This window comes from Bubalus kerabau, chromosome 3, assembly GCF_029407905.1.
Source record: "Bubalus kerabau isolate K-KA32 ecotype Philippines breed swamp buffalo chromosome 3, PCC_UOA_SB_1v2, whole genome shotgun sequence".
NCBI classification, from domain to species: domain Eukaryota; kingdom Metazoa; phylum Chordata; class Mammalia; order Artiodactyla; family Bovidae; genus Bubalus; species Bubalus kerabau.
This window is the reverse complement of record NC_073626.1, coordinates 20,409,326-20,434,494: the sequence shown is the minus strand read 5'-3', so window position 1 is coordinate 20,434,494 and position 25,169 is coordinate 20,409,326. Positions and strand designations below refer to the sequence as shown.

The window sequence follows — 25,169 nt, the reverse complement described above, 5'->3', positions numbered from 1 at the left end:
GGGTTGAATGCCCCAACCAAAAGACAAAGACTGGCTGAATGGATACAAAAACAAGACCCCTGCATATGTTGTCTACAAGAGACCCACCTCAAAACAGGGGACACATACAGACTGAAAGTGAAGGGCTGGAAAAAGATTTTCCATGCAAATAGGGACCAAAAGAAAGCAGGAGTAGCAATACTCATATCAGATAAAATAGACTTTAAAACAAAGACTGTGAAAAGAGACAAAGATGGTCACTACATAATGATCAAAGGATCAATCCAAGAAGAAGATATAACAATTATAAATATATATGCACCCAACACGGGAGCACCGCAGTATGTAAGACAAATGCTAACAAGTATGAAAGAAGAAATTAACAATAACACAATAATAGTGAGAGACTTTAATACCCCACTCACACCTATGGATAGATCAACTAAACAGAAAATTAACAAGGAAACACAAACTTTAAATGATACAATAGACCAGTTAGACCTAATTGATATCTATAGGACATTTCATCCCAAAACAATGAATTTCACCTTCTTCTCAAGTGCACATGGAACCTTCTCCAGGATAGATCACATCCTGGGCCATAAAGCTAGCCTTGGTAAATTCAAAAAAATAGAAATCATTCCAAGCATCTTTTCTGACCACAATGCAGTAAGATTAGATCTCAATTACAGGAGAAAAACTTAAAAAATCCAACATATGGAGGCTGAACAACACACTGCTGAATAACCAACAAATCACAGAAGAAATCAAAAAAGAAATCAAAATTTGCATAGAAACGAATGAAAATGAAAACACAACAACCCAAAACCTGTGGGACACGGTAAAAGCAGTCCTAAGGGGAAAGTTCATAGCAATACAGGCACACCTCAAGAAACAAGAAAAAAGTCAAATAAATAACCTAACTCTACACCTAAAGCAACTAGAAAAGGAAGAAATGAAGAACCCCAGGGTTAGTAGAAGGAAAGAAATCTTAAAAATTAGAGCAGAAATAAATGCAAAAGAAACAAAACCAAAAGCTGGTTCTTTGAAAGGATAAATAAAATTGACAAACCATTAGCCAGACTCATCAAGAAACAAAGGGAGAAAAATCAAATCAATAAAATTAGAAATGAAAATGGAGAGATCACAACAGACAACACAGAAATACAAAGGATCATAAGAGACTACTATCAACAATTATATGCCAATAAAATGGACAACAAGGAAGAAATGGACAAATTCTTAGAAAAGTACAACTTTCCAAAACTCGATCAGGAAGAAATAGAAAATCTTAACAGACCCATCACAAGCACGGAAATTGAAACTGTAATCAAAAATCTTCCAGCAAACAAAAGCCCAGGTCCAGATGGCTTCACACCTGAATTCTACCAAAAATTTAGAGAAGAGCTAACACCTATCCTGCTCAAACTCTTCCAGAAAATTGCAGAGGATGGTAAACTTCCAAACTCATTCTATGAGGCCACCATCACCCTAATACCAAAACCTGACAAAGATCCCACAAAAAAAGAAAACTACAGGCCAATATCACTGATGAACATAGATGCAAAAATCCTTAACAAAATTCTAGCAATCAGAATCCAACAACACATTAAAAAGATCATACACCATGACCAAGTGGGCTTTATCCCAGGGATGCAAGGATTCTTCAATATCTGCAAATCAATCAATGTAATACACCACATTAACAAATTGAAAAATAAAAACCATATGATTATCTCAATAGATGCAGAGAAAGCCTTTGACAAAATTCAACATCCATTTATGATCAAAACTCTCCAGAAAGCAGGAATAGAAGGAACATACCTCAACATAATCAAAGCTATATATGACAAACCCACAGCAAACATTATCCTCAATGGTGAAAAATTGAAAGCATTTCCTCTAAAGTCAGGAACAAGACAAGGGTGCCCACTTTCACCATTACTATTCAACATAGTTTTGGAAGTTTTGGCCACAGCAATCAGAGCAGAAAAAGAAATAAAAGGAATCCAAATTGGAAAAGAAGAAGTAAAGCTCTCACTGTTTGCAGATGACATGATCCTCTACATAGAAAACCCTAAAGACTCCACCAGAAAATTACTAGAACTAATCAATGACTATAGTAAAGTTGCAGGATATAAAATCAACACACAGAAATCCCTTGCATTCCTATACACTAATAATGAGAAAACAGAAAGAGAAATTAAGGAAACAATTCCATTCACCATTGCAACGGAAAGAATAAAATACTTAGGAATATATCTACCTAAAGAATCTAAAGACCTATATATAGAAAACTATAAAACACTGGTGAAAGAAATCAAAGAGGACACTAACAGATGGAGAAATATACCATGTTCATGGATTGGAAGAATCAATATAGTGAAAATGAGTATACTACCCAAAGCAATCTATAGATTCAATGCAATCCCTATCAAGCTACCAACAGCATTCTTCACAGAGCTAGAACAAATAATTTCACAATTTGTATGGAAAAACAAAAAACCTCGAATAGCAAAAGCGATCTTGAGAAAGAAGAATGGAACTGGAGGAATCAACCTACCTGACTTCAGGCTCTACTACAAAGCCACAGTTATCAAGACAGTATGGTACTGGCACAAAGACAGAAATATAGATCAATGGAACAAAATAGAAAGCCCAGAGATAAATCCACGCACATATGGACACCTTATCTTTGACAAAGGAGGCAAGAATATACAATGGATTAAAGACAATCTCTTTAACAAGTGGTGCTGGGAACTCTGGTCAACCACTTGTAAAAGAATGAAACTAGAACACTTTCTAACACCATACACAAAAATAAACTCAAAATGGATTAAAGATCTAAACGTAAGACCAGAAACTATAAAACTCCTAGAGGAGAACATAGGCAAAACACTCTCTGACATACATCACAGCAGGATCCTCTATGATCCACCTCCCAGAATATTGGAAATAAAAGCAAAAATAAACAAATGGGACCTAATTAACCTTAAAAGCTTCTGCACATCAAAGGAAACTATTAGCAAGGTGAAAAGACAGCCTTCAGAATGGGAGAAGATAATAGCAAATGAAGCAACTGACAAACAACTAATCTCGAGAATATACAAGCAACTCCTACAGCTCAACTCCAGAAAAATAAATGACCCAATCAAAAAATGGGCCAAAGAACTAAATAGACATTTCTCCAAAGAAGACATACAGATGGCTAACAAACACATGAAAAGATGCTCAACATCACTCATTATCAGAGAAATGCAAATCAAAACCACTATGAGGTACCATTTCACACCAGTCAGAATGGCTGCGATCCAAAAGTCTACAAGTAATAAATGCTGGAGAGGGTGTGGAGAAAAGGGAACCCTCTTACACTGTTGGTGGGAATGCAAACTAGTACAGCCACTATGGAGAACAGTGTGGAGATTCCTTAAAAAACTGGAAATAGACATGCCTTATGATCCAGCAATCCCACTGCTGGGCATACACACTGAGAAAACCAGAAGGGAAAGAGACACGAGTACCCCAATGTTCATCGCAGCACTGTTTATAATAGCCAGGACATGGAAGCAACCTAGATGTCCATCAGCAGATGAATGGATAAGAAAGCTGTGGTACATATACACAATGGAGTATTATTCAGCCATTAAAAAGAATACATTTGAATCAGTTCTAATGAGGTGGATGAAACTGGAGCCTATTATACAGAGTGAAGTAAGCCAGAAAGAAAAACACCAATACAGTATACTAACGCATATATATGGAATTTAGAAAGATGGTAACAATAACCCTGTGTACGAGACAGCAAAAGAGACACTGATGTATAGAACAGTCTTATGGACTCTGTGGGAGAGGGAGAGGGTGGGAAGATTTGGGAGAATGGCATTGAAACATGTAAAATATCATGTGTGAAATGAGATGCCAGTCCAGGTTTGATGCACGATACTGGATGCTTGGGGCTGGTGCACTGGGACGACCCAGAGGGATGGAATGGGGAGGGAGGAGGGAGGAGGGTTCAGGATGGGGAACACATGTATACCTGTGGTGGATTCATTTTGATATTTGGCAAATCTAATACAGTTATGTAAAGTTTAAAAATAAAATAAAATTAAAAAAAAATAAAAAATAAAAAAAAAATAGAAATGACTTGCTTTGTAAATAAAAGAAAATATTTTATCTTATAAGATGTTTAATATTTTAGGCCATGCAGCTTTCTTGAGCTAAAGCAGTGGCAGGGACAGATACAGTTCCTGTCCATGTGATATAGAGGAAAACAATAAGTAAACTACATATTGTGTGGAAGCAATCAATGCTAAGGAGAAAAATTAAACAGGGAAGAAGGACTCATTGAAAAGTTGACATTTGGTTCAAGTCCTACAGAGGGGAGGGAAAGGGGGAAAGTAGATTCTAAGTCAATCACATACTACAATTAGGATGAGAACTAAGGGAATGTAATGTAGAAGAATTTGAATGATTGGAAGAAGGACAGGGTGGCCAAGGAAGACCTCACTGATTCTATTTATTTGGCTGTGCTGGGTCTTCACTGCTGCACAGGCTTTTCTCTAGTTGCAGGGAGCAGGAGTTACTCTCTAGTTGTGGTGTGCAGGTTTCTCATTGCTGTGGCTTCTCTTGTTGTGGAGCACAGGATCCAGGGCCTTCAGACTTCAGTAGTTGTGGTTCCAGGGCTCTAGAGCATAGGCTCAATAGTTGTGGTGCATGGGCTTAGTTGCTCCACACATGAGTGTCTCCTGCTTTGACAGGTGGATTCTTTATCACTGAGCCACCAGGGAAGCCCAGGAGAACCTCACTGAGAAAGTCACCATTGAGTTGAACTGAGCACTGAAAGTTGGTAAGAATTACTAGATAAAGAAAAATAAGACAAAATAAGCAGCATGAATAAAAAATAATAATAAAAACAGTAACATAATAGCCAACATTTGTGGAGTGCTTATTATGTGCCAGCTAATTCTTACAACAACCCAACAAGTAGGTAGTATTTTTGACCCTAATTCTATGTTGAGGCAACAGGGGCAAAAAAAAGATGTTCATAACAGGATTTAGAATCCTGGCAGTCTCATTGGATCTTAACAATCAAGAAAATTTGGAAGACATGAAATGGTTCTTTTCAGAAACTGAAGATAGCAATGATTTTGAGAAAGGATATAAGTTGACACCATTGTAGAAGTTAATGGCTTTTGGTTTATGATGCTATGCAGGGTGCTGAGAATCTTCTTAGTGTGTAACCACTGTTTTAAGAGAACTTGTAGAGAAATAGCTAACAGTTGGGAGAAAATTTAATCCAAACAAATCTTACTTGAGCTAAAATGGCTCCACTTACAAGATAGAAGGTTTGGCATTTGACTTTAAATGAAGGCTAGTGAGGCTAATTAATGAAAAGCTTTCAGAACACACTGGGAGCACAAAGTAACCAGAATTTATGTGCTCTCCAAGTGTGCATGAGTAGTGTGTGTGGGAGGAAACCTGAGGTTAATGCCTACTTATCTTGCAGGTTGGCCTGTTTCTGTCCTAAAATCAATTTTCCCCACTGACGAGGTTATCAAGAGCCCTAACTAAACACTGCAGCAGCATTTGGAAGGGGTGGCTTTTGGTGGGTGGTTGCCTGACTAGGCTGTGTGGTGATCAGGCCCTGTACCTGGATCCATCATGTTCAGGTCTCCTGGTTCTCCAGTGTGCCTGAAAGGGACCCCCGGTTTCCTTATAAATTGAGTAGGTTCTCTTATATGCTTTGCTACTGAAAACTCTTATGTGGTCTGGGCTTTTCTCCACTTCTGTTTAATTTGTTTTCCAGCACATAATTTGGCATTGAATATGTCACTACTGCTGGCTCAGCAATTCCAAGGTCACTGCCCTTTTGCTCCATAAAAGGATTTCATAGCATCTGCCAGCCTGCTCCCTATTTTATACTTGGACTTCAGCATTGCCATTTCTCCCCTCAGGTGTTACAACCTCTCTTTTCCCCTTCCCCATGTGTTATTGGCTTTCTACAAACTCTTCCTTTCCATAGACTTGTATTTTCCTTGATTGTAATCATCCCGCTTATCCAGAAGCACCTGCAAACCTTAATTGTTTGCAGTCATCAAACCCTAGGACTCTCCACTAGTCATAATATATATTCCCAACTCCCAAACCAGCACAGTCTTCCATATATTTCCTCCATTGTACATGCTTTCCCACCTGGAAACTTTTATACAAACACTCCTTTCCCTAGGAAGCCTTATAAAATAATCCCAAGCTGAGTCAGTCATATGTTGATAATTTGACCTTTGGTTTCTCTGCCTTTTCTAAATCCAGCTTGTACATCTGGAAGTTCTTGGTACATGTACTGCTGAAGACTAGCTTGAAGGATTTTGAGCATAATCTTGCTGGCATGTGCAATGAGTGCAATTGCATGGTAATATGAACATTCTTTGGCATTGCCTTTCTTTAGGACTGGAATGAAAACTGAACTTTTCCAGTCCTGTGACCACTGCTGCATTTTCCAAATTTGCTGGCATAATGAGTGCAACACTTTAACACCATCATCTTTTAAGATTTGAAATAGCTCACATTTATTGTAAAGTTCTACACCTTTATTTGTGCTATTTGAATGTAATCTCCTAGAGGGTGGTAACCATCTTTTATTTTCCTTTTCAGCTTTTAACAAATAGCCTGACACAAAATGGATGTATGATAATATTTTGAATGCTACATAACTGAATGAATATTTCAGGATTCCCTGGTGCTCTCAAAGTTTTGTAATATAAGAGAAAAAGAAATATCTTAAAGTACTTGCCTTAAATTTTACCTACACTGTGATTCCCAACACAATGGAAAAGCAAGTAGAGGTAAAAAAAAAAAACAAGGAAAATAAATTATATTGAAATTTGGGGGGTGGGAAGATGTGAGGATGATGAATCTTGGGCAAATTTCCTATTTTCCAAGTTTATTTGAAATAATATTCAACTTTTTTTAATGTATACTAGTATATTTAAGAGGCTGAGGCTGAGCCAAAGTGGAAACAATGCCCAGTATGGTTGCATCTGGTGGTAAAAGTAAAGTCCGATGCTGTAAAGAATAGCATAGGAACCTGGAATGTTACATTGATGAATCAAGGTAAATTTATTGTGGTCAAGCAGGAGATGGCAAGAGTTAACACTGACATTTTAGGAATCTGTGAACTAAAATGGATGGGAATGGGAGAATTTAGTTCATATGACCATTATATCTACTACTTTGGGCAAGAATCCCTTAGAAGGAATGGAGTAGTCCTCATAGTCAATAAAAAAGCCTGAAATGCAATACTTGGTTACAATCTCAAAAATGACAGAATGATCTTGGTTAGTTTCCAAGGCAAACCATTGAATATCACAGTAATCCAAGTTGATGCCCTAACCTCTAATGCTGAAGAAGCTGAAGTTGAATGATTCTACGAAGACCTAAAAGACCTCATAGAACTATCACCAAAAAAGATGTCCTTTTCATCATAGGAATGCAAAAGTAGGAAGTCAACAGATACCTGGAATAACAGGAAAGTTTGGAGTACAAAATGAAGCAGGGCATAGGCTAACAGAGTTTTGCCAAGAGAACGCACTGGTCATAGCAAACACCCTCTTCCAACAACACAAGAGACAGCTCTACACATGGACATCACTAGATGGTCAATACCAAAATCAGATTGATTATATTCTTTGCAGCCAAAGATGGAGAAGCTCTATACAGTCAGCAAAAACAAGACCAGGAGCTGACTGTGGCTCAGATCATCAGCTCCTTACTTCAAAATTCAGGCCTGAATTGAAGAAAGTAGAGAAAACCATTAGGCCATTCAGGTATGACCTAAGTCAAATCCCTTATGAATGAACAGTAGAGATGATGAATAGATTCAAGGGACTAAATCTGGTAGACAGAGTGCCTGAAGAACTATGGGCGAAGGTTCGTAACATTGTATGGGAGGTGATGACCAAAACCATCTGCAAGAATAAGAAATACAGAAAGGCAAAGTGGTTGTCTGAGGAGCCCTTACAAATAGCTGTGAAAAGAAGAGAGGTGAAAGGCAAAGGAGAAAGGGAAAGATATATCCAACTGAATGCAGAGTTCCAGAGACTAGCAAGGAGAGATAAGAAAGCCTGTTAAGTGACCAATGCAAAGAAATAGAGAAAAACAATAGGATGGGAAAGGCTAGAGATCTCTTTAGGAAAATTGGAGATACCAAGGGAACATTTCATACAGAGATAGGCACAATAAAGGACAAAAATGGCAAGGACCTAACAGAAGCAGAAGATATTAAGAAGAGGTGGCAAGAATACACAGAAGAACTATACAAAAAAGCTCTTAGTGACCAGTTAGCCACAATGGGGTGGTCACTCACCTAGAGCCAGACATCCTGGAGTGTGAAGTCAAGTGGGCCTTAGGAAGCATTACTATGAACAAAGCTAGTGGAGGTGATGGAATTCTACCTGAGCTATTTCAAATCTTAAAAGATGATGGTGTTAAAGTGTTACACTCAAAAAAAAAAAAAAAAAAGTGTTGCACTTATTATGCCAGCAAATTTGGAAAATGCAGCAGTGGTCACAGGACTGGAAAAGTTCAGTTTTCATTCCAGTCCTAAAGAAAGGCAATGCCAAAGAATGTTCATATTACCATGCAATTGCACTCATTGCACATGCCAGCAAGATTATGCTCAAAATCCTTCAAGCTAGTCTTCAGCAGTACATGTACCAAGAACTTCCAGATGTACAAGCTGGATTTAGAAAAGGCAGAGAAACCAAAGGTCAAATTATCAACATATGCTGGATCAGAGAAAAAACAAGGGAATTCCAAAAAAACATCTATTTTTGCTTCATTGACTATGCTAAAGCCTTTGACTTTAGTGGATCACAACAATGTGGATGGGAACACCAGATCACCTTACCTGGCTCCTGAGAAACCTGTATGCAGAATAAGAAGCAACAGTTAGAACTGGACATGGAACAACAGGCTGGTTCCAAATTGGGAAAGGAGTACATCAGTGCTGTATATGGTCACCTTGCTTATTTAACTTATATGCAGAGTACATCATGTGAAATGTCAGGCTGGATGAATCACAAGCTGGAATCAAGATTGCTGGGAGAAATATCAACAACCTCAGATTCTGTCCTTTATCATGCCCATCCTTGCATGAAATGTTCCCTTGATATCTCCATTTTTTTTTTTTTTTTGAAGAGATCTCTAGTCTTTCCCATCCTATTGTTTTCCTGTCTTGTTTGCATTGTTCATTAAGGAAGGCATTCTCATCTTTCCTTGCTAGTCTCTGGAACTTTGCATTTAGTTGGGTATATCTTTCCCTTTCTCCCTTGCCTTTTGCTTCTCTTCTTTCCTCAGCTATTTGTAAAGCCTCCTCAGACAACTACTTTGCCTTCTTGCATTTCTTTTTCTTTGGGATGGTTTTGGTCACTGCCTTCTGTACAGTGTTACAAACCTCTGTCCATAGTTCTTTAGGCACTTTGTCTACTGTATCTAATCCTTGAATCTATTCATCACCTCCACTGTATAATCATAAGGGGTTTGATTTAGGTCATACCTGAATGGTCTAGTGGTTTTCCCTACTTTCTTCCATTTAAGACTGAATTTTGCAATAAGGAGCTGATTATCTGAGCCACAGTCAGCACCAAATCTTGTTTTTACTGACTGTATAGAGCTTCTCCATTTTTGGCTGCATTTTTATTTAGAATTGGTAATTAAAAATGCAATCCAATTTTGAATGTCACTTTTATATCTGTCAAACTGGCTAAACTCTATCATTAGTGATAATAATTCATGTATAGATTTTTATTTTCCTATACAGAAAATCATATAATCTATTGATAATTATAGTTTTACTTCTTTTACAATCATTTCATATTTCTTTCTTGTGTTATTATGTTGGCTAGAATTTCCAGTACAGTGTTAAAAATGTGATAAAGCACCTCTCTTATGTACCTGATATTAATAGGAAAGTTCACCTTTGAGTGGAATGTTTTCCTATATTTTATATATACTATTTAATTTAAATTAAATTTAAATTTTATTTGTATTTTGTTCTACTCCCAGTTTGCAGGGAATTCTTTCCCTTTTCATTCTGTTGACTTGAATATAGTAATCTGAGATATTTTCTTGACATTGATTGCTAACCACAACTTTTTAATTTTATTATATTTGGGTCATTTGAATAAGGTAGATTTTTAATCTCTTTCAGTCATGAATACCATTACATTTCAAAGGTGTTGATAATAATAGTAACAATGATATTGGCAAATGATTACTTTCATTTATTGATTTTCTATTATACGCCAAGTGTGGTGAGTGGTTTGGTTTTGTTGCATGATTTATCTATCCCTGTTTCTTTCAGCGATCTCCAAATAAGCGGGAATCAAAGAAAAATACACTTGTTCCTAGTCCCAGGTAGTAAGTACTTTACTTACAATGGGTCTGAACATAAATGCAACATGATATAATTTATAGAGCCTGTACTAATGAGAAGATGCAATGCCAAGTTGCTTGATAGTTATGATTTTTTGTACATTACAAATAGCAAATTAATTTTGTTTACTGTCTTATATGGAAATACACAACACTTCAACACATTAGCCCTCCTAGTTTTCGTCCATGTCTTCTAAAAATTGTATTTGTCACAAATGTTCTCTTTTCTTTCCTATTACTGCTATCTTCAATAGCGTAAGATTTTGCGGTTTTAGTTAGGCATTTCTGTTACTGTAGTTGCAGAAGTAAGGGACATTGAAACTAGAAAGTAGACTAAAAGAAAACCATATCTAAGGACAAAAGAAGGAGTATTTGCAGTATGGCGATCTAGCACATGAGCTTCCTGGGTGGTTCAGTGGTAAAGAATCTGCCTGCAATGCAGGAGATGCAAGAGATGCAGGTTCAATCCCTGGTTCAGGAAGATCCTCTGGGGGAGGAAATGGCAACCCGCTCCAGTATTCTTGCCGGGAAAATCCCATGCACAGAGCAACCTGGTGGGCTACAGTCTGCTGCTGCTGCTGCTGCTGCTAAGTCGCTTCAGTCGTGTCTGACTCTGTGCGACCCCATAGACGGCAGGCCACCAGGCTCCCCTCTCCCTGGGATTCTCCAGGCAATAACACTGGAGTGGGTTGCCATTTCCTTCTGCAATGCGTGAAAGTGAAAAGTGAAAGTGAAGTCGCGCAGTCATGTCCCACTCTTCGCGGTCCCATGGACTGCAGCCCACCAGGCTCCTCCGTCCATGGGGTTTTCCAAGCAAGAGTACTGGAGTGGGGTGCCATTGCCTTCTCCGGGGTTACAGTCTATGGGGTTGTAAAGAGTTGAACACAACTGAGCACACACACACACACACACACACACACACAATCTAGCACATAATTGAATGTGTTGTGTAGATAACAAAAGATACACCATTCTATTCAGCTGATAGAAGTCAGAATAATAAAGATGGTTTTCCAATATGACCAGATTGACTGCATTTGTTATAGAGGTGATGAGGCCAAACAGGAGTTTGACTTGGAGAAAAAACGATTTGCCAGTACTAAGATAGGAGCTTAAGTTTCTGAGCAGACATGAGACGTCACTGGGTTCATGGTTTAGAATGTGTATGAAAAAGCGTCAAGCTCCAGATCCAGAGAATGACTATTATCATTTAGTCAAGACTTTCATTTCAGGATTCAGATTCATCAGATGTGATTGCTTGACAGCTGCCCTAGAATCTCCTGAATCACTACTGGGCATTGTGAGGTTTGGGGCAGAGTGTGCACAAGAGAGCTGCTTCCTCTGCTAGGACCCATCCTGGCTTTCCAGACTAGAAACAATAGGCTTTCTATGATCGCAGTAGGATTGTACACTGGAGCAGTTGCCCAGAAACTTTACCCTGAATGAAAGCCAACATCTTGCTGAGTTGTCATGTGTCTAATTATCAATGACAGATGTTGACAGTCCTATGAAAACAGCTCAGAGGATAATTTTAAAAGTTACCAAAGGAGAAATGTGTGCTCTATCCTCTCTAATAATTCTAAGTGACTAAAATAAAGCTATTTAAAAACTAGCCATTTTCAAAATAAAAACATATAAAATTTTTAATAGGTGGATTTCACAGTATAAGCCAAAGAAATATTTCAGTCTATATTCAAGTGTTTAAAAATTGCTTATAGAAATGAAGCTAAGTTGGATTTTTTTTTCCCCAGAGACAATGTACCTCAATGTACTTGGTAGAAATCTACCAAGTCAAATTCAGGACAAAGAACTCATGAGTATTTGAAGATGAAGTTAAAAATTAAATTGCAAAACCAAGTCACATTTTCTGACTTGGATAATAATTCAGGGTTAGACATATTTGAATTCTAAAGTTGTTGATCATTTATCTCATGGTCCAGAGTCCTTCAAAAAATGACTCAGGGAAAAATCTTTTACACAGGAAGGTGAAATTTATATCCCTTCCTTCAACATGATGGACTTAGATTTCCATGCTTAAATTCCCAAAGTGCAGATGGAACAAATCTGTTTTTCTTTCCTCTTATCTCATAATGAATATAATAAAATTTACCTGAAAGAATTGTGAGGGGGACATACAATAAGTGATTGGAAGTAGTAGCTTGGACTCCCCAAGATGCAGGTACCTCCTTCAGAATCCTTGATCTTAGTGATAGACTTTGACAGGATCTTACTTCTCCACCACAATGCTGGGAGATGGTTTACTCTCCCACTATATAGTCCGAATAGGTATAAATGGTCAAATTCACTCCTCAGTGGCCATAAACTAAAAACTAAGAAGAAACTTAAAATCAAAGTAACAAGTGGGAACTTAAGCCAGAAGAACTCATAGCAGTAGAACTAAGGTGAATATTCCATGGCTGGAGATTGAGTCTATGTCACATAGGAAAAGGTGTCTGAGCTGCAAGCACAGAGCATGCAAGGAGCTGGAAATGAACCATCTACATAAAGCTGGGGATCTGAAGGCATTGGTTCATCTCTGAGATAAAGACAAGCAGAACCGCATGAACACCGGGAAAGTAGTGAGAATGTTTTCAACTGTGTAGGGATGTAGATAAAAGCAAATCAATCTAAAGAAATTGGGAGAGGTTGGCTCTCACTATGCCCATATAGGTGTTCCACATGAAAGTGAAAGTTGCTCAGTCATGTCCGACTCTTTGCCACCCCATGGGCTATACAGTCCATGGAATTCTCAGGCCAGAATACTGGCGTGGGTGGCTTTTCCCTTTTCCAGGCGATCTTCCCAACCCAGGTTTCTAACCCAGGTCTCCCGCATTGCAGGCAGATTCTTTACCAGCTGAGCCACAGGGAAGCCCAGTTCCACATGCATGTTGTTTATTCCCCAAAGTGACTTATAGCATGGCTCATAGCATATAATAGCATGTACACAAACTTAGAAATAATACAAAGCATTAATTTATAGTTTTTGAATGCACTTATAGGTAGCAAAAATATAAAAATATGGAGAAATGTCACTAAATTTATGTGAGATGTTTTTGCTATTATTCCTATGGGTGTGTGTTTGTGTATGTAAAGGAGAAAGGACCCAGGGAAAGCTACAGAGTGAAGTTCAATCTGTAATGTTATAGTTCAGTATTTCAAAGGGTAAAAATTAACAAAATTTCAAAGGGAAAAAACACAAATACAACAAGGAAGGAAAAAATACTGAACTATTTAATTATAACATTGTCTTTCTTTTTTAAATCTTTTCAAAAGCAAACTAAAATCATTGAAGATACAACAAAGCAAAGCAAAAACCACACACTGATGTCCGAACTAGAGAAAGGATCAGAGGTTTTGAAGAGATATACCCAAGGAGTATGCAGTACTTGGATGCAATCTCAAAAACGACGGAATGATCTCTGTTCATTTCCAAGGCAAACCATTCAATATCACGGTAATCCAAGTCTATGCCCTGACCAATAATGCTGAAGAAGCTGAAGTTGAATGGTTCTGTGAAGACCTACAAGACCTTCTAGAGCTAAGACCCAAAAAAGATGTCCCTTTCATTATAGGGGACTGGAATGCAAAAGTAGGAAGTCAGGAAACACCTGGAATAATGGCAAATTTGGCCTTGGAGTACAAAATGAAGCAGGGCAAAGGCTAATAGTTTTGCCAAGAGAATGCACTGGTCACAGCAAACACCCTCTTCCAACAACACAAGAGAACACTCTACACGTGGACATTAAGAGATGGTCAACACCAAAATCAGATTGATTATATTCTTTGCAGCCAAAGGTGGAGAAGCTCTATACAGTCAGCAAAAACAAGACCAGGAGCTGACTGTGGCTCAGATCATGAACTCCTTATTGCCAAATTCAGACTTATATTGAAGAAAGTAGGAAAAACTACTAGACTATTCAGGTATGACCTAAATCAAATTCCTAACAATTATACAGTGGAAATGACAAATAGATTCAAGGGACTAGATCTGATAGAGTGCCTGATGAACTGTGGACGGAGGTTCGTGACATTGTACAGGAGACAGAGAACAAGACCATACCCAAGAAAAAGAAATGCAAAAAAAGAAAAATGGCTGTCTGAGGAGGCCTTAAAAATAGCTGTGAAAAGAAGAGAGGTGAAAGGCAAAGGAGAAAGAGAAATATATACCCATTTGAATGCAGAGTTCCAAGGTATAGCAAGGAGAGATAAGAAAGCCTTCCTCAGTGATCAGTGCAAAGAAATAGAGGAAAATAATAGAATGGGAAAGACTAGAGATCTCTTCAAGAAAATTAGAGATACCAAGGGAACATTTCATGTAAAGATGGGCCAATAAAGGACAGAAATGGTATGGACCTAACAGAAGCAGAAGATATTAAGAAGAGGTGGCAAGAATACACAGAAGAACTGTACAAAAAAGAGCTTCACGACCCAGATAATCACGATGGTGTGATCACTCACCTAGAGCCAGATATCCTAGAATGCAAAGTCAAATGGGCCTTAGGAAGCATCACTATAAACAAAGCTAGAGAAGGTGATGGAAGTCCAGTTGAGCTATTTCAAGTCCTAAAAGATGATGCTGTGAAAGTGCTGCACTCAATATGGCAGCAAATTTGGAAAACTTGGCAGTGGCCACAGGACTGGAAAAGGTTAGTTATCATTCCAATCTCAAAGAAAGGTAATGCCAAAGAATGCTCAAACTACTGCACAATTGTACTCATTTCACACGCTAGTAAAGTAATGTTCAAAATTCTCCAAGCCAGGCTTCAACAATATATGAACTGTGAACTTCCAGATGTTCAAGCTTGTTTTAGAAAAGGCAGAGGAACCAGAGGTCAAATTGCCAACATCCGCTGGATCATTGAAAAAGCAAGAGAGTTCCAGAAAAATATCTATTTCTCCTTTATCGACTATGCCAAAGCCTTTGACTGTGTGGATCACAATAAACTGTGGAAAATTCTGAAAGAGATGGGAATACCAGACCACCTGACCTGCCTCCTAAGAAATCTGTATGCAGGTCAGGAAGCAATAGTTAGAACTCGACATGGAACAACAGATTGGTTCCAAATAGGAAAAGGAGTATGTCAAGGCTGTATATTGTCACCCTGCTTATTTAACTTCTATGCAGAGTACATCATGAGAAACACTGGACTGGATGAAGCACAAGCTGGAATCAAGATTGCTGGGAGAAATATCAATAACCTCAGATATGCAGATGACACCACCCTTATGGCAGAAAGTGAAGAAGAACTAAACAGCCTCTTGATGAAAGGGAAAGAGGAGAGTGAAAAAGTTGGCTTAAAGCTCAACATTCAGAAAACAAAGATCATGGCATCTGGTCCCATCACTTCATGGCAAACAGATGGAGAAACAGTGGAAACAGTGGCAGACTTTATTTTGGGGGGCTCCAAAATCACTGCAGATGGTGACTGCAAGCCAAGAAATTAAAAGACACTTACTCCTTGGAAGAAAAGTTATGACCAACCTAGAGAGCATATTAAAGAACAGAGACATTACTTTGCCAACAAAGGTCTGTCTAGTCAAGGCTATGGTTTTTCCAGTAGTCGTGTATGGATGTGAGAGTTGGACGATAAAGCAAGCTGAGCGCCGAAGAAATGATGCTTTTGAACTGTGATGTTGGAGAAGACTCTTGAGAGTCCCTTGGACTGCAAGGAGATTCAACCAGTCCATTCTAAAGAAAATCAGTCCTGAATATTCATTGGAAGGACTGATGTTGAAGCTGAAACTCCAATACTTCGGCCACCTGATGTGAAGAGCTGACTCATTTGAAAAGACCCTGATGCTGGGAAAGATTGAAGGCAGGAGAAGGGGATGACAGAGGATGAGATGGCTGGATGGCATCACCAACTCAATGAGCATGAGTTTGAGTAAACTCCAGGAGCTGATGATGGATAGGGAGGCCTGGCATACTTTTGTCCATGGGGTCACAAAGACTCGGACACGACTGAGCGACTTAACTGAACTGAACTGAATCCAAGGAGAAAGGTCAAGAATCTCATGTCAGTGGATAAGCAGGTGAAAGTGCAGAGGAGGTTCAAATTCTGAATATTCAAGGCACATTTCCCCAACGGCCACTTGGCAAGACGCCCTCTCATTTAGCTTCTAGTTTGATGAATCTCATTAATGATTACCGAGTCAAGCCCCAGAGTGGCAAAGCATCTGCAGCTGCTTGCGGGCAAAGTTGTAGAGGGTGAGAGCTTGAAGGGAGAGCAGGTTCTAAATCAAAGTCCTTCCTCAGACACTAAATCGGTAAGTCACTTATCTTGGTGTTGCTGTGAAAGACCTCGAAGGGTCCTTTCTGTGTAACAGTTGTATATTTTTTGTATATTGTATATTGTATACCCCCAAGTCTCAGGTTTTCTCATATTGATAAAAAAAAAAAAGTGAGTGAAGATATAAAAGCCCCATCTCCTTAATAACATGGATAGAAGAGAGGTAGAAGCAGGAACCTGAAGTTTTGTGCCTGATAACCCAAAACTTTGAGAAAATGCCAACTGTGGAAGACCTTTCCAAGAAACAGGTGCTCCAGTGAAATGTTTAAAGGCTGAGATTTGGGAATTCAATTTGGGGGCTTGTGAACAAACATCAGTGCTTTCATTTACCAATGGGATGAGCTGGATGAAGAGGGTCAATAATATCTCCATCTGGTGTTGATGTGAACTGCCTGGGTTAGTAGTTAATAAGTGTGGTTATCATAATTTCTGTTGTCACAACAGCTGGTGGGACACACAGGAAGAGCTATAGAGTGGTTGTGAAAGAACACTCCAGATAAGAAAGCATTAGCAATCGCATCACCATCTCTTACATGAAGATTCATTCCCTCCCACCCCCATTAAGGTTGTGCGGGATTTTTCTCCTGGGCAGATTCACAGCAGCAACAGGGCTATTCCCAGTGTCCTGAAGGACTCCAGCCTTTTGTAGTTAAGTTCATTGCCTTAATTTCCTACCTAGATCAATTAGGGTCCAGGACTTTGACACAAGACAGAGCTGGGGGTGACTCTGGTCTAAGACAGCATCTAGAGGAATGCTGAGTCAGAACCAGTGAGATGGTGTGAAATTTAACCAAACAAAAATGGTTGGGGATAGAAGAGGCAATGGAATGGTCACCAGGGCCACCAGAAAATGGTAGGTGTGTTGAGGATAGTTTGAAGGAGGTGATCAGGGAGAATCCTCAAGGCAGGGATGTAGAAGTTACAAGTTTTTGGTGGTCCTTGTGACCTTTCAGATGTGTAGACAGGGTGCTATTGCTAGAACACCCCAGCCTTTAAACCCAGGGGGCTCTGCAGGAAGGTGAACCTCAGAATGATTCCCTGTGAACATGACTTCAAACCAGAAACATCTCACGATGCCATATTATCTCTGATTCAGGCAACCAGCAGGGTTTTCTCGACCAATAGTGGGAAATAAGGTAGCTGTTAAAAAATATGTGTGATTATACATGTGGGTGTAAACACATATATAAATAAAAAACACATATGATATTTATGTACTTTCTTTTGCATATGCATAGACCTTGGAGGCTAATGGGAGTGAAATTATCCTGGCAACTTCACTGCCAGGGCATCCAGCCAGAAAACTTTCTTGAGGTCACTAAGCTTTCCTGAAATTCAGATATTCCCTTGATAGCCAAATGCTCTCAGAGCTTTCCCTTATGTGGATCTGTATTTGCTCTCTATGCTTAGCCACCTGTTTAGCTGTGTGAGTGAATGCTTATAAAATCTCCTGGGAGAATTATCTTCATGTATATGGTCACATCTGCTGGGACTGGACACTCTGGTTTCCAAGACAAGGCATGCCTTGTTGTCTGGAATGGAGATAGTAGAAAACTGGAAGTAATCTGACATTCAGAATGTTCCAGTCCAAATAGTCCTACAGTAGGGGGACGGTAAAGTCTCATAACCACAGAGTTACATTGACATCACAGCAGAACATGGAAGTAAGAATAAATATCACACATGGAGAAAAGTTGTTAATAAAAAAAACATATGCTTGTTAATCATTGCCAGGTTGTACAAGACAATGTGTATGGCCACATATTTATTATTTAGTCAAGTATTTCCCAAACAATATTTGTGCTTAAAATCAGGGCAGGTAACCTATGTGTATAAGCCCTATTTTGTAAAATTGAAGTATAGTTGGTTTACAATATTGTTAGTTTCAGGTGTAAAAGGTCTATTTTTAAAAAGTCCTGGCCACACCAGGGAATTAGAATTCCTCATGTCAAGATTTGAAGAGATACCTCTCTAAGGAAGATATATGAATAGCAAATGAACACATAGAAAGATGCTCCACCTCATTAGAGAAATAAAAATTAAACAATGATGAGATATTACTACACATCTTTCAGAATGTCTAAAATTAAAAAGACTGACCACATCAAACTGTTTAGTATGTAGAGGATCTGGAACTCTCTCATACACTGTTAGTGAGGATGTAAAATGGTACAACCACTTTGAAAAGCAATCTATCATTTTCTTAAAAAGTTAAACATATCTTTATCATATGACCCAGCCATTCTACTTACAGGTATTTAAGAGAAATGAACGCACATGTCTAAACAAAGACCTGTGCTTGAATGTTCATGGCAGCTTTATTTTTAATGGCCACAAACTGCAAATAATGCAATTTTTCATCAAAAGGTGACTGGGTAAACAAATTGTGGTATAACCATGCCATGAAGTATTGCTCAGCAATAAAAAGGAATGAAGTATTAATATGGGCAGCATAGATGAGACTCAAAATAATTATGCTGAGTGAAATAAACTCCAGCAATGATGCCAATAAACCATATAGCAACCATGCGCAGTCTATTGAATCTGTATAAATCCTTGATGAAGGTGCTGCAGCTGCATTGTTGTTGTTGTCATTGTTAGTAACAACAGATGGGAAACTGAAATACACAAATTTGCTCCTGGTAACACTTGGTGCATTAGGTAAATCACAAGCCTGGATATCAACTAAGGAACGCCAAGCTCCAAATCTACCACTCTGAAATCGACACGTGGTGAGTACTCCAGATCCTAAATAATAAACAGTTCCAAACCTTAGGTATACCCATTGTATTGAGCCAAGAGTAGGTGATGATCCTTTTCTACCCAACCCAGATGGAATGGCCCAACTTGTTTTTATGGTAGTCAGTAATAGTTAATGAAATTCATCACAGTAGTTTGACAGATAAAGGAACAGTCTATTAATTCATCTGCTATTGCAAAGTTAAGAAGTATCAGAGGTCCTCTGATTCTAGAGCTTGAGATTCTTCCTGAAACAAAGCTGCTTCTGATCACAGGTTAAACAATGTAAATAAATGTTGGACAAGACTCAGCCAGATGTGAATTAGAGTTAGGTTACTTTGGCCTGCTCTACCTTGCCAAAGGGGTAGCTAGATAGGAGAGTGGCTCCTGGTCAGGTGGACTACTTGACTCCAAGTGACTCCCACCAGCTTTTGTTTGCCTGTTGCCCACTTTTTATTTTTATTTAATTTTTTTTTTGCCCACTTTTTAAGTGTTTTAAAGGAGTCTCTTTTCTCATGCCTGATATACTGGATCACACTCCATCACCCTGAGAGGTGAAAAACAGACATCAGAAGAGAAGAACACAATTGCCACTATGACAGAATTGAGTCCCACAGCAGGGAAGAACTCTCAAGATATACAAGGGGATGAGAAGCTCAGTCCTAGGAAAGGTAAACTCGGTCTCGACTAGGTGGTTTTAGGATTTTATGGTGGATTTTTACAATGTTATAATGCAAAGAAATGAATTTGTATCTTTTAACTTGTATAATTCTTTTTTTGAAATCCAGTATTCAATACTATTATTGTACCTTTGCAAAATGAAAGAAACAAATACCACTATTCTAAAAATGTATTTTACTTTTGATGATTACCTTCTAATCTTAATCCATATGCATTTATATTCTTGATAATTGCTACCAAATTGTCTACACATTGTACATTGCAGTATTGTGTACTCTGCTTGTTACTGCATGTAATATTATAAGCGTAATTACATTGCTTAATTAGGAAAATTTTTAAAATTACAGAAACCTTAAAAAAAATCAAGAAATGAAAAAATTAATAAGCTTAATTCAACCACTGTGATTTTTTTATTGTCTCTCTTTATATGTATATTTTACATAATTCTGTGATGTATATATTATGTTGTATATTTTGGACCACACATGTTCCTGTTTGCCTTATAATCATTATTCTTAAAGGATACATATTATTTTTCCTGTATATCCAATAGAGAAAGTATTTTTTTACCTGAAAATTCTTCTTGGGGTTGTATATTTAAGTTGTGTAGCTACTTTTTTTTTTCTTTTTTTCTTACCTATCCCAGTGACTCAGCAGTAAAGAATCCTCCTGCAATGCAGAAGCTGCAGGAGCTGTGGGTTCAGTCCCTGAGTTGGGAAGATTCCCTGGACAAGGGCATAGCAACCCACTCCAGTATTCTTGCCTGGAGAATCCCGTGGACAGAGGAGCCTGGCGGGCTATGGTCCATGGGTCACAAAGAGTCAGACACAACTGAAGCGACTTAGCACATCATATACATAGATTAACTGATAGATGTAGTTATATAGATATAACATTGTATATATTATATATAACGTATCTGTATGTATGTGCGTGTGTACACACACACACACACACACACATATATGTTGTTGCTGCTTAGTCACTGTAAGTCACGTCTGACTCTTTTGTGACGCCATGGACTGTAGCCCACCAGGCTCCTCTGTCCATGGGATTTCCCAGGCAAGAATACTGGAAGGGGTTGCCATTTTCCTTTTCAATACATGTATATATACATCTCATGATATCCTTTAACATGACACTTGTCTACAGTTGGAATTAGTACTTCCTTGGGCCTTTTTCCTAAGAAAAATACAAATCTGAAGCAATGGTTACAAATATTTCACTTCCATTGGCCATTATAGAGACCTTAGTTTTTAATCTTAACAAAATGAGGCCACATGGAGAATTTTGAGCAGAAAAGGGTGTGACCAAATTTATGGTATAACTGCTACTGCTACTGCTAAGTCACTTCAGTCGTGTCTGACTCTGTGCGACCCCATAGAGGGCAGCCCACCAGGCTCCCCCGTCCCTGGGATTCTCCAGGCAAGAACACCGGAGTGGGTTGCCATTTCCTTCTCCAATGCATGAAAGTGAAAAGTGAAAGTGAAGTTGCTCAGTCGTGTCTGACTCTTAGCGACCCCATGGACTGCAGCCTACCAGGCTCCTCCGTCCATGGGATTTTCCAGGCAAGAGTACTGGAGTGGGGTGCCATTGCCTTCTCCGATGGTATAACTAGAGCACTGCAAATGCTGTAGAATTCTACATACATTTTGAATGTAAAGACAACACTCTGTTCTAGGTAGATGAGATATAGGCTATGGAAGAAAAATCAAAGATAAATTGTAAAGTATTTGGAAGGATGGTATTTCTGTCAGCTGAGTTGGAAAGCAATTTGGGTGGAGCAGGATTGGGAGGGGAAACATAGGAATTTAGTTTTGAATCTATTAAGTTTGATTTGTTAATTAGTTGATCAGTTGATTCTTAGTGGAGCAAAAATGATGTACCTTAAGTAAATTTGACCAAATGCAGTATTTTTGTATTATATACTGACTTTTAAAAATTTAACACATGAGATGTTGCACCAACATTATTTTTCATATATTTTCACTAGACACAGGAAACCATTTTTAAGGACACATATAGTGGGAATTCCCTGGCAATCCAGAGGTTAAGACTCCTAACTTCTACTGTAGGGGACCTGGGTTTGATCCTTGACCAGGGAACTAAGATTCTGAAAACTGCTCAGGGCAGTCAAAAAGACACAGAGATGTAGGACACATATAGTAGCCTGTGAAGTGAAGTGAAGTGGCTCAGTCGTGTCCGACTTTTTACGACCCCATGGACGGAGTAACCTGCACCAGGCTACTCCATCCATGGGATTTTCTAGGCAAGAGTACTGGAATGGGTTGCCATTTCCTTCTCCAGGGAATCTTCCTGACCCAGGGATTGAACCCAGGTCTTCCCCATTGTAGATAGACGCTTTACCGTCTGAGCCACCAGGGAAGCCTATAGGAGCCTGTAGGGAACACTTGAACTTAGGAGGGAGTCAGAAGGTATGTCAGATGTTTCTGGTAGGTTATGTAACATGAGGACTGAGAATTAACTCATTTAACCCCCACAACAATCCTGTGAGGCAGCTACTGCTATTGTTTTACAGGTGCAGAGAGGTCAGCTAACAGAATAGCTCAGGTATCTATGCTCTTATCCACTGTGCTGCCTGTAACTTAATATGCAGCAAGCAGCAGACTAAGCCTTTAAAATATACTCTCTAGTGGATCTTTCAGCAATCACATGAGGTGGGTCTTCATTCCACCCATTTGTGAAGCATTAGTCACCTGGTTTGCTGATAATCCCTTTTAATAGCCTTTGGCCTCTATGATGCCAAAGTACATTGGAGAAATCAGAGGCCACAAGAACTGATAAATTATTAGCTAATCTGATTGACATTGGAAATCATCATCCATTCCTGAAAAAGGAAAACTTTACAAAGATATTATTTTTGAACTCCTCATTCCAATTACAGTGTATTTTCCAGTTTCTTTCAAATTCCTCCTCCTTCCCTCCATTCAATGCAAAGGTTAGTATTCCACTTAAGAGAGTATAGCATTGGGGGAAAGGCTCTTTTGTAAACCTCAAGACACTTCTTTTCTTGAAGTTTTGAGGACTTCTTGATGATGCATAGTATTATCCTCCTCTCCTACACCTACAAACCCCATAGGGCACTGGGGTTGTGGCAAAGATATTCTCATGGAATCATCTGGGACAGAATAGGGCCAGCACAGTGGATAAGAGCATAGAGACCTGAGCTATTCTGTTAGCTGACCTCCCTGCACCTGTAAAACAATAGCAGTAGCTGCCTCACAGGATTGTTGTGAGGGTTAAATGAGTTAATTCTCAGTCCTCATGTTACATAACTTACCAGAAACATCTGACATACCTTCTGACTCCCTCCTAGCTGTAGCCCCTTACGCCTTGGCTTTGAGGTCACCACATTCTTCCTGGTTTTCTCCTATCCCACCTACCCTTCTTTTTCGGTTTCTATTGCCAATTTCTCCCCATTTATCCAACCTCCAAATGTTGGAGAACTCTAGTCAGTCCTTGGTTATCTTCTCTATTTATTCTCATTTTCTAAATATCATGGCTTCAAGTATTATCTGTAGATTATTAAATCCCAGTGTTATGCCTCAGCCTCTACATCTCTCCTAAACTCTAGAGTTTTATATCCAACAACATTCTCAGCATCTTCTGAGTGCTTAAAAGGCATCCTTGTCTTAACTGTCCAATAATAAGTTCTTTATCACTCCACTGCCTCAAACCTTCTTTTTCCACAGATCTCTTCCTCAGTGAACAGCCAACTCCATTCTTCCTGCTGTTTAGAATAAGAATCCCCGCAATGCTCCTCCCCCAATCTGTAAACTTGAAACCAATATTCAGTTACTCACCTACTGGGATCTGTCTGGGATCTTATCATATCTTAGTTCTTCTACAGTTGCCAACCTAGTCCACGCTTCTTCACTTCTCTCTGAATTGTTGCAATACTTTCTTCCTGGCAATAGCCATCTTTACTGAAAGTACAAAAACAGATTATTTTAATTTTGTGCTCATTTCTTTTTCTGTTATTTTTTTACTATATTTTTCATAGTTTGTAGGTATCAATTTTTTTCTAATGAGAAAACTTATAGGTTTAATTTCAAAATTTAAGTGAAAGTTTGCCCTCACTAAGACATATGAGAAGAATAATAAATCTACACCAGTGAACAACTTGTTCAATATTTTAAAATTAACATTATCTATGTATATATGTATATAACTTAGTATTTATAAATTATATAATTTAAATATATATACATATTTTATTTTTATGTATATATTTACTTTTAATATATATCATATCTTTATATATTTAACTATGAGTAATTTCATCAGCCATAGACTACAATTACCTAAGAATTGGAAAGACAAAATTGCAAGAAGAACAGAACTCCCCAGAACAAGTCAGGGTCTATAAAACTGTGGTATAAAACATCCTTTGACTCAACTCAGTGGTTTCCTCCTTTTGTAATCTTTCTTTCCCAAAGCCAATAGAAGTGCATTTGAATCATCAGGAGATACTTTTCTGTATTTTAACTTGTGAAAAGTAAATAAAGGTTCGATAAGGAAAGTGCTAATACACTGTCTTAATATTTCTAGCTCCTAGCATTTGTTCCACTCGCTATGGAATAGCCTTCATCGTACATTTCTGCAACTTCATAATAATGGCACAAAATATTATCATGAATATCACCATGGTAGCCATGGTCAACAGCACAAACCATCAGCCCTCATTTAATGACTCCACTGAGGGGTTGCCTGTTGATTCCTTTGGTGATCCAAATAATTCCCCAAAGAGTCTTCCTGCAAGGGTAAGCAATGAAAGATTCAAGTTATGTTTTTGTTTTTGCTGTTCATTTCAATGTTTATTTTTCTAGAATTTTTTTTAAAATTTACTTATTTTAATTAGAAGCTAATTACTTTACAATATTGTAGTGGGTTTTGCCATACATTGACATGAATCAGCCATGGTGTACGTGTGTTCCCCTCCTGAACCCCCTTTCACCTCCCTCCCTATATTTTTCTAGAATTTATATGTTAAAAAGTTTTAATTGAGGAAACTGTGATTTATAAGTA

At 38.4% G+C, this 25,169-nt stretch overlaps 1 protein-coding gene across 5 annotated transcripts in view; it reads left to right on the top strand.

Annotated features, from left to right (window-relative positions):
• The first annotated feature begins 16,575 nt into the window (after positions 1 to 16,575).
• The window catches only part of SLC17A3 (solute carrier family 17 member 3), a 24,353-nt gene continuing 15,759 nt past the window's right edge, over positions 16,576 to 25,169 (top strand). For 2 of the 5 annotated variants that reach the window (XM_055570830.1, XM_055570827.1), the window contains exons 1-4: positions 16,576 to 16,677; positions 19,302 to 19,432; positions 19,931 to 20,110; positions 24,693 to 24,904. In XM_055570830.1, the coding sequence (XP_055426805.1) occupies positions 20,035 to 20,110; positions 24,693 to 24,904 (288 nt within the window). In that variant the 5' untranslated portion in view covers positions 16,576 to 16,677; positions 19,302 to 19,432; positions 19,931 to 20,034. Of the gene's footprint in view, positions 16,678 to 19,301; positions 19,433 to 19,930; positions 20,111 to 24,692; positions 24,905 to 25,169 lie in introns of those variants that run through there. The other 3 variants (XM_055570829.1, XM_055570828.1, XM_055570831.1) reach the window with 3 other exon arrangements.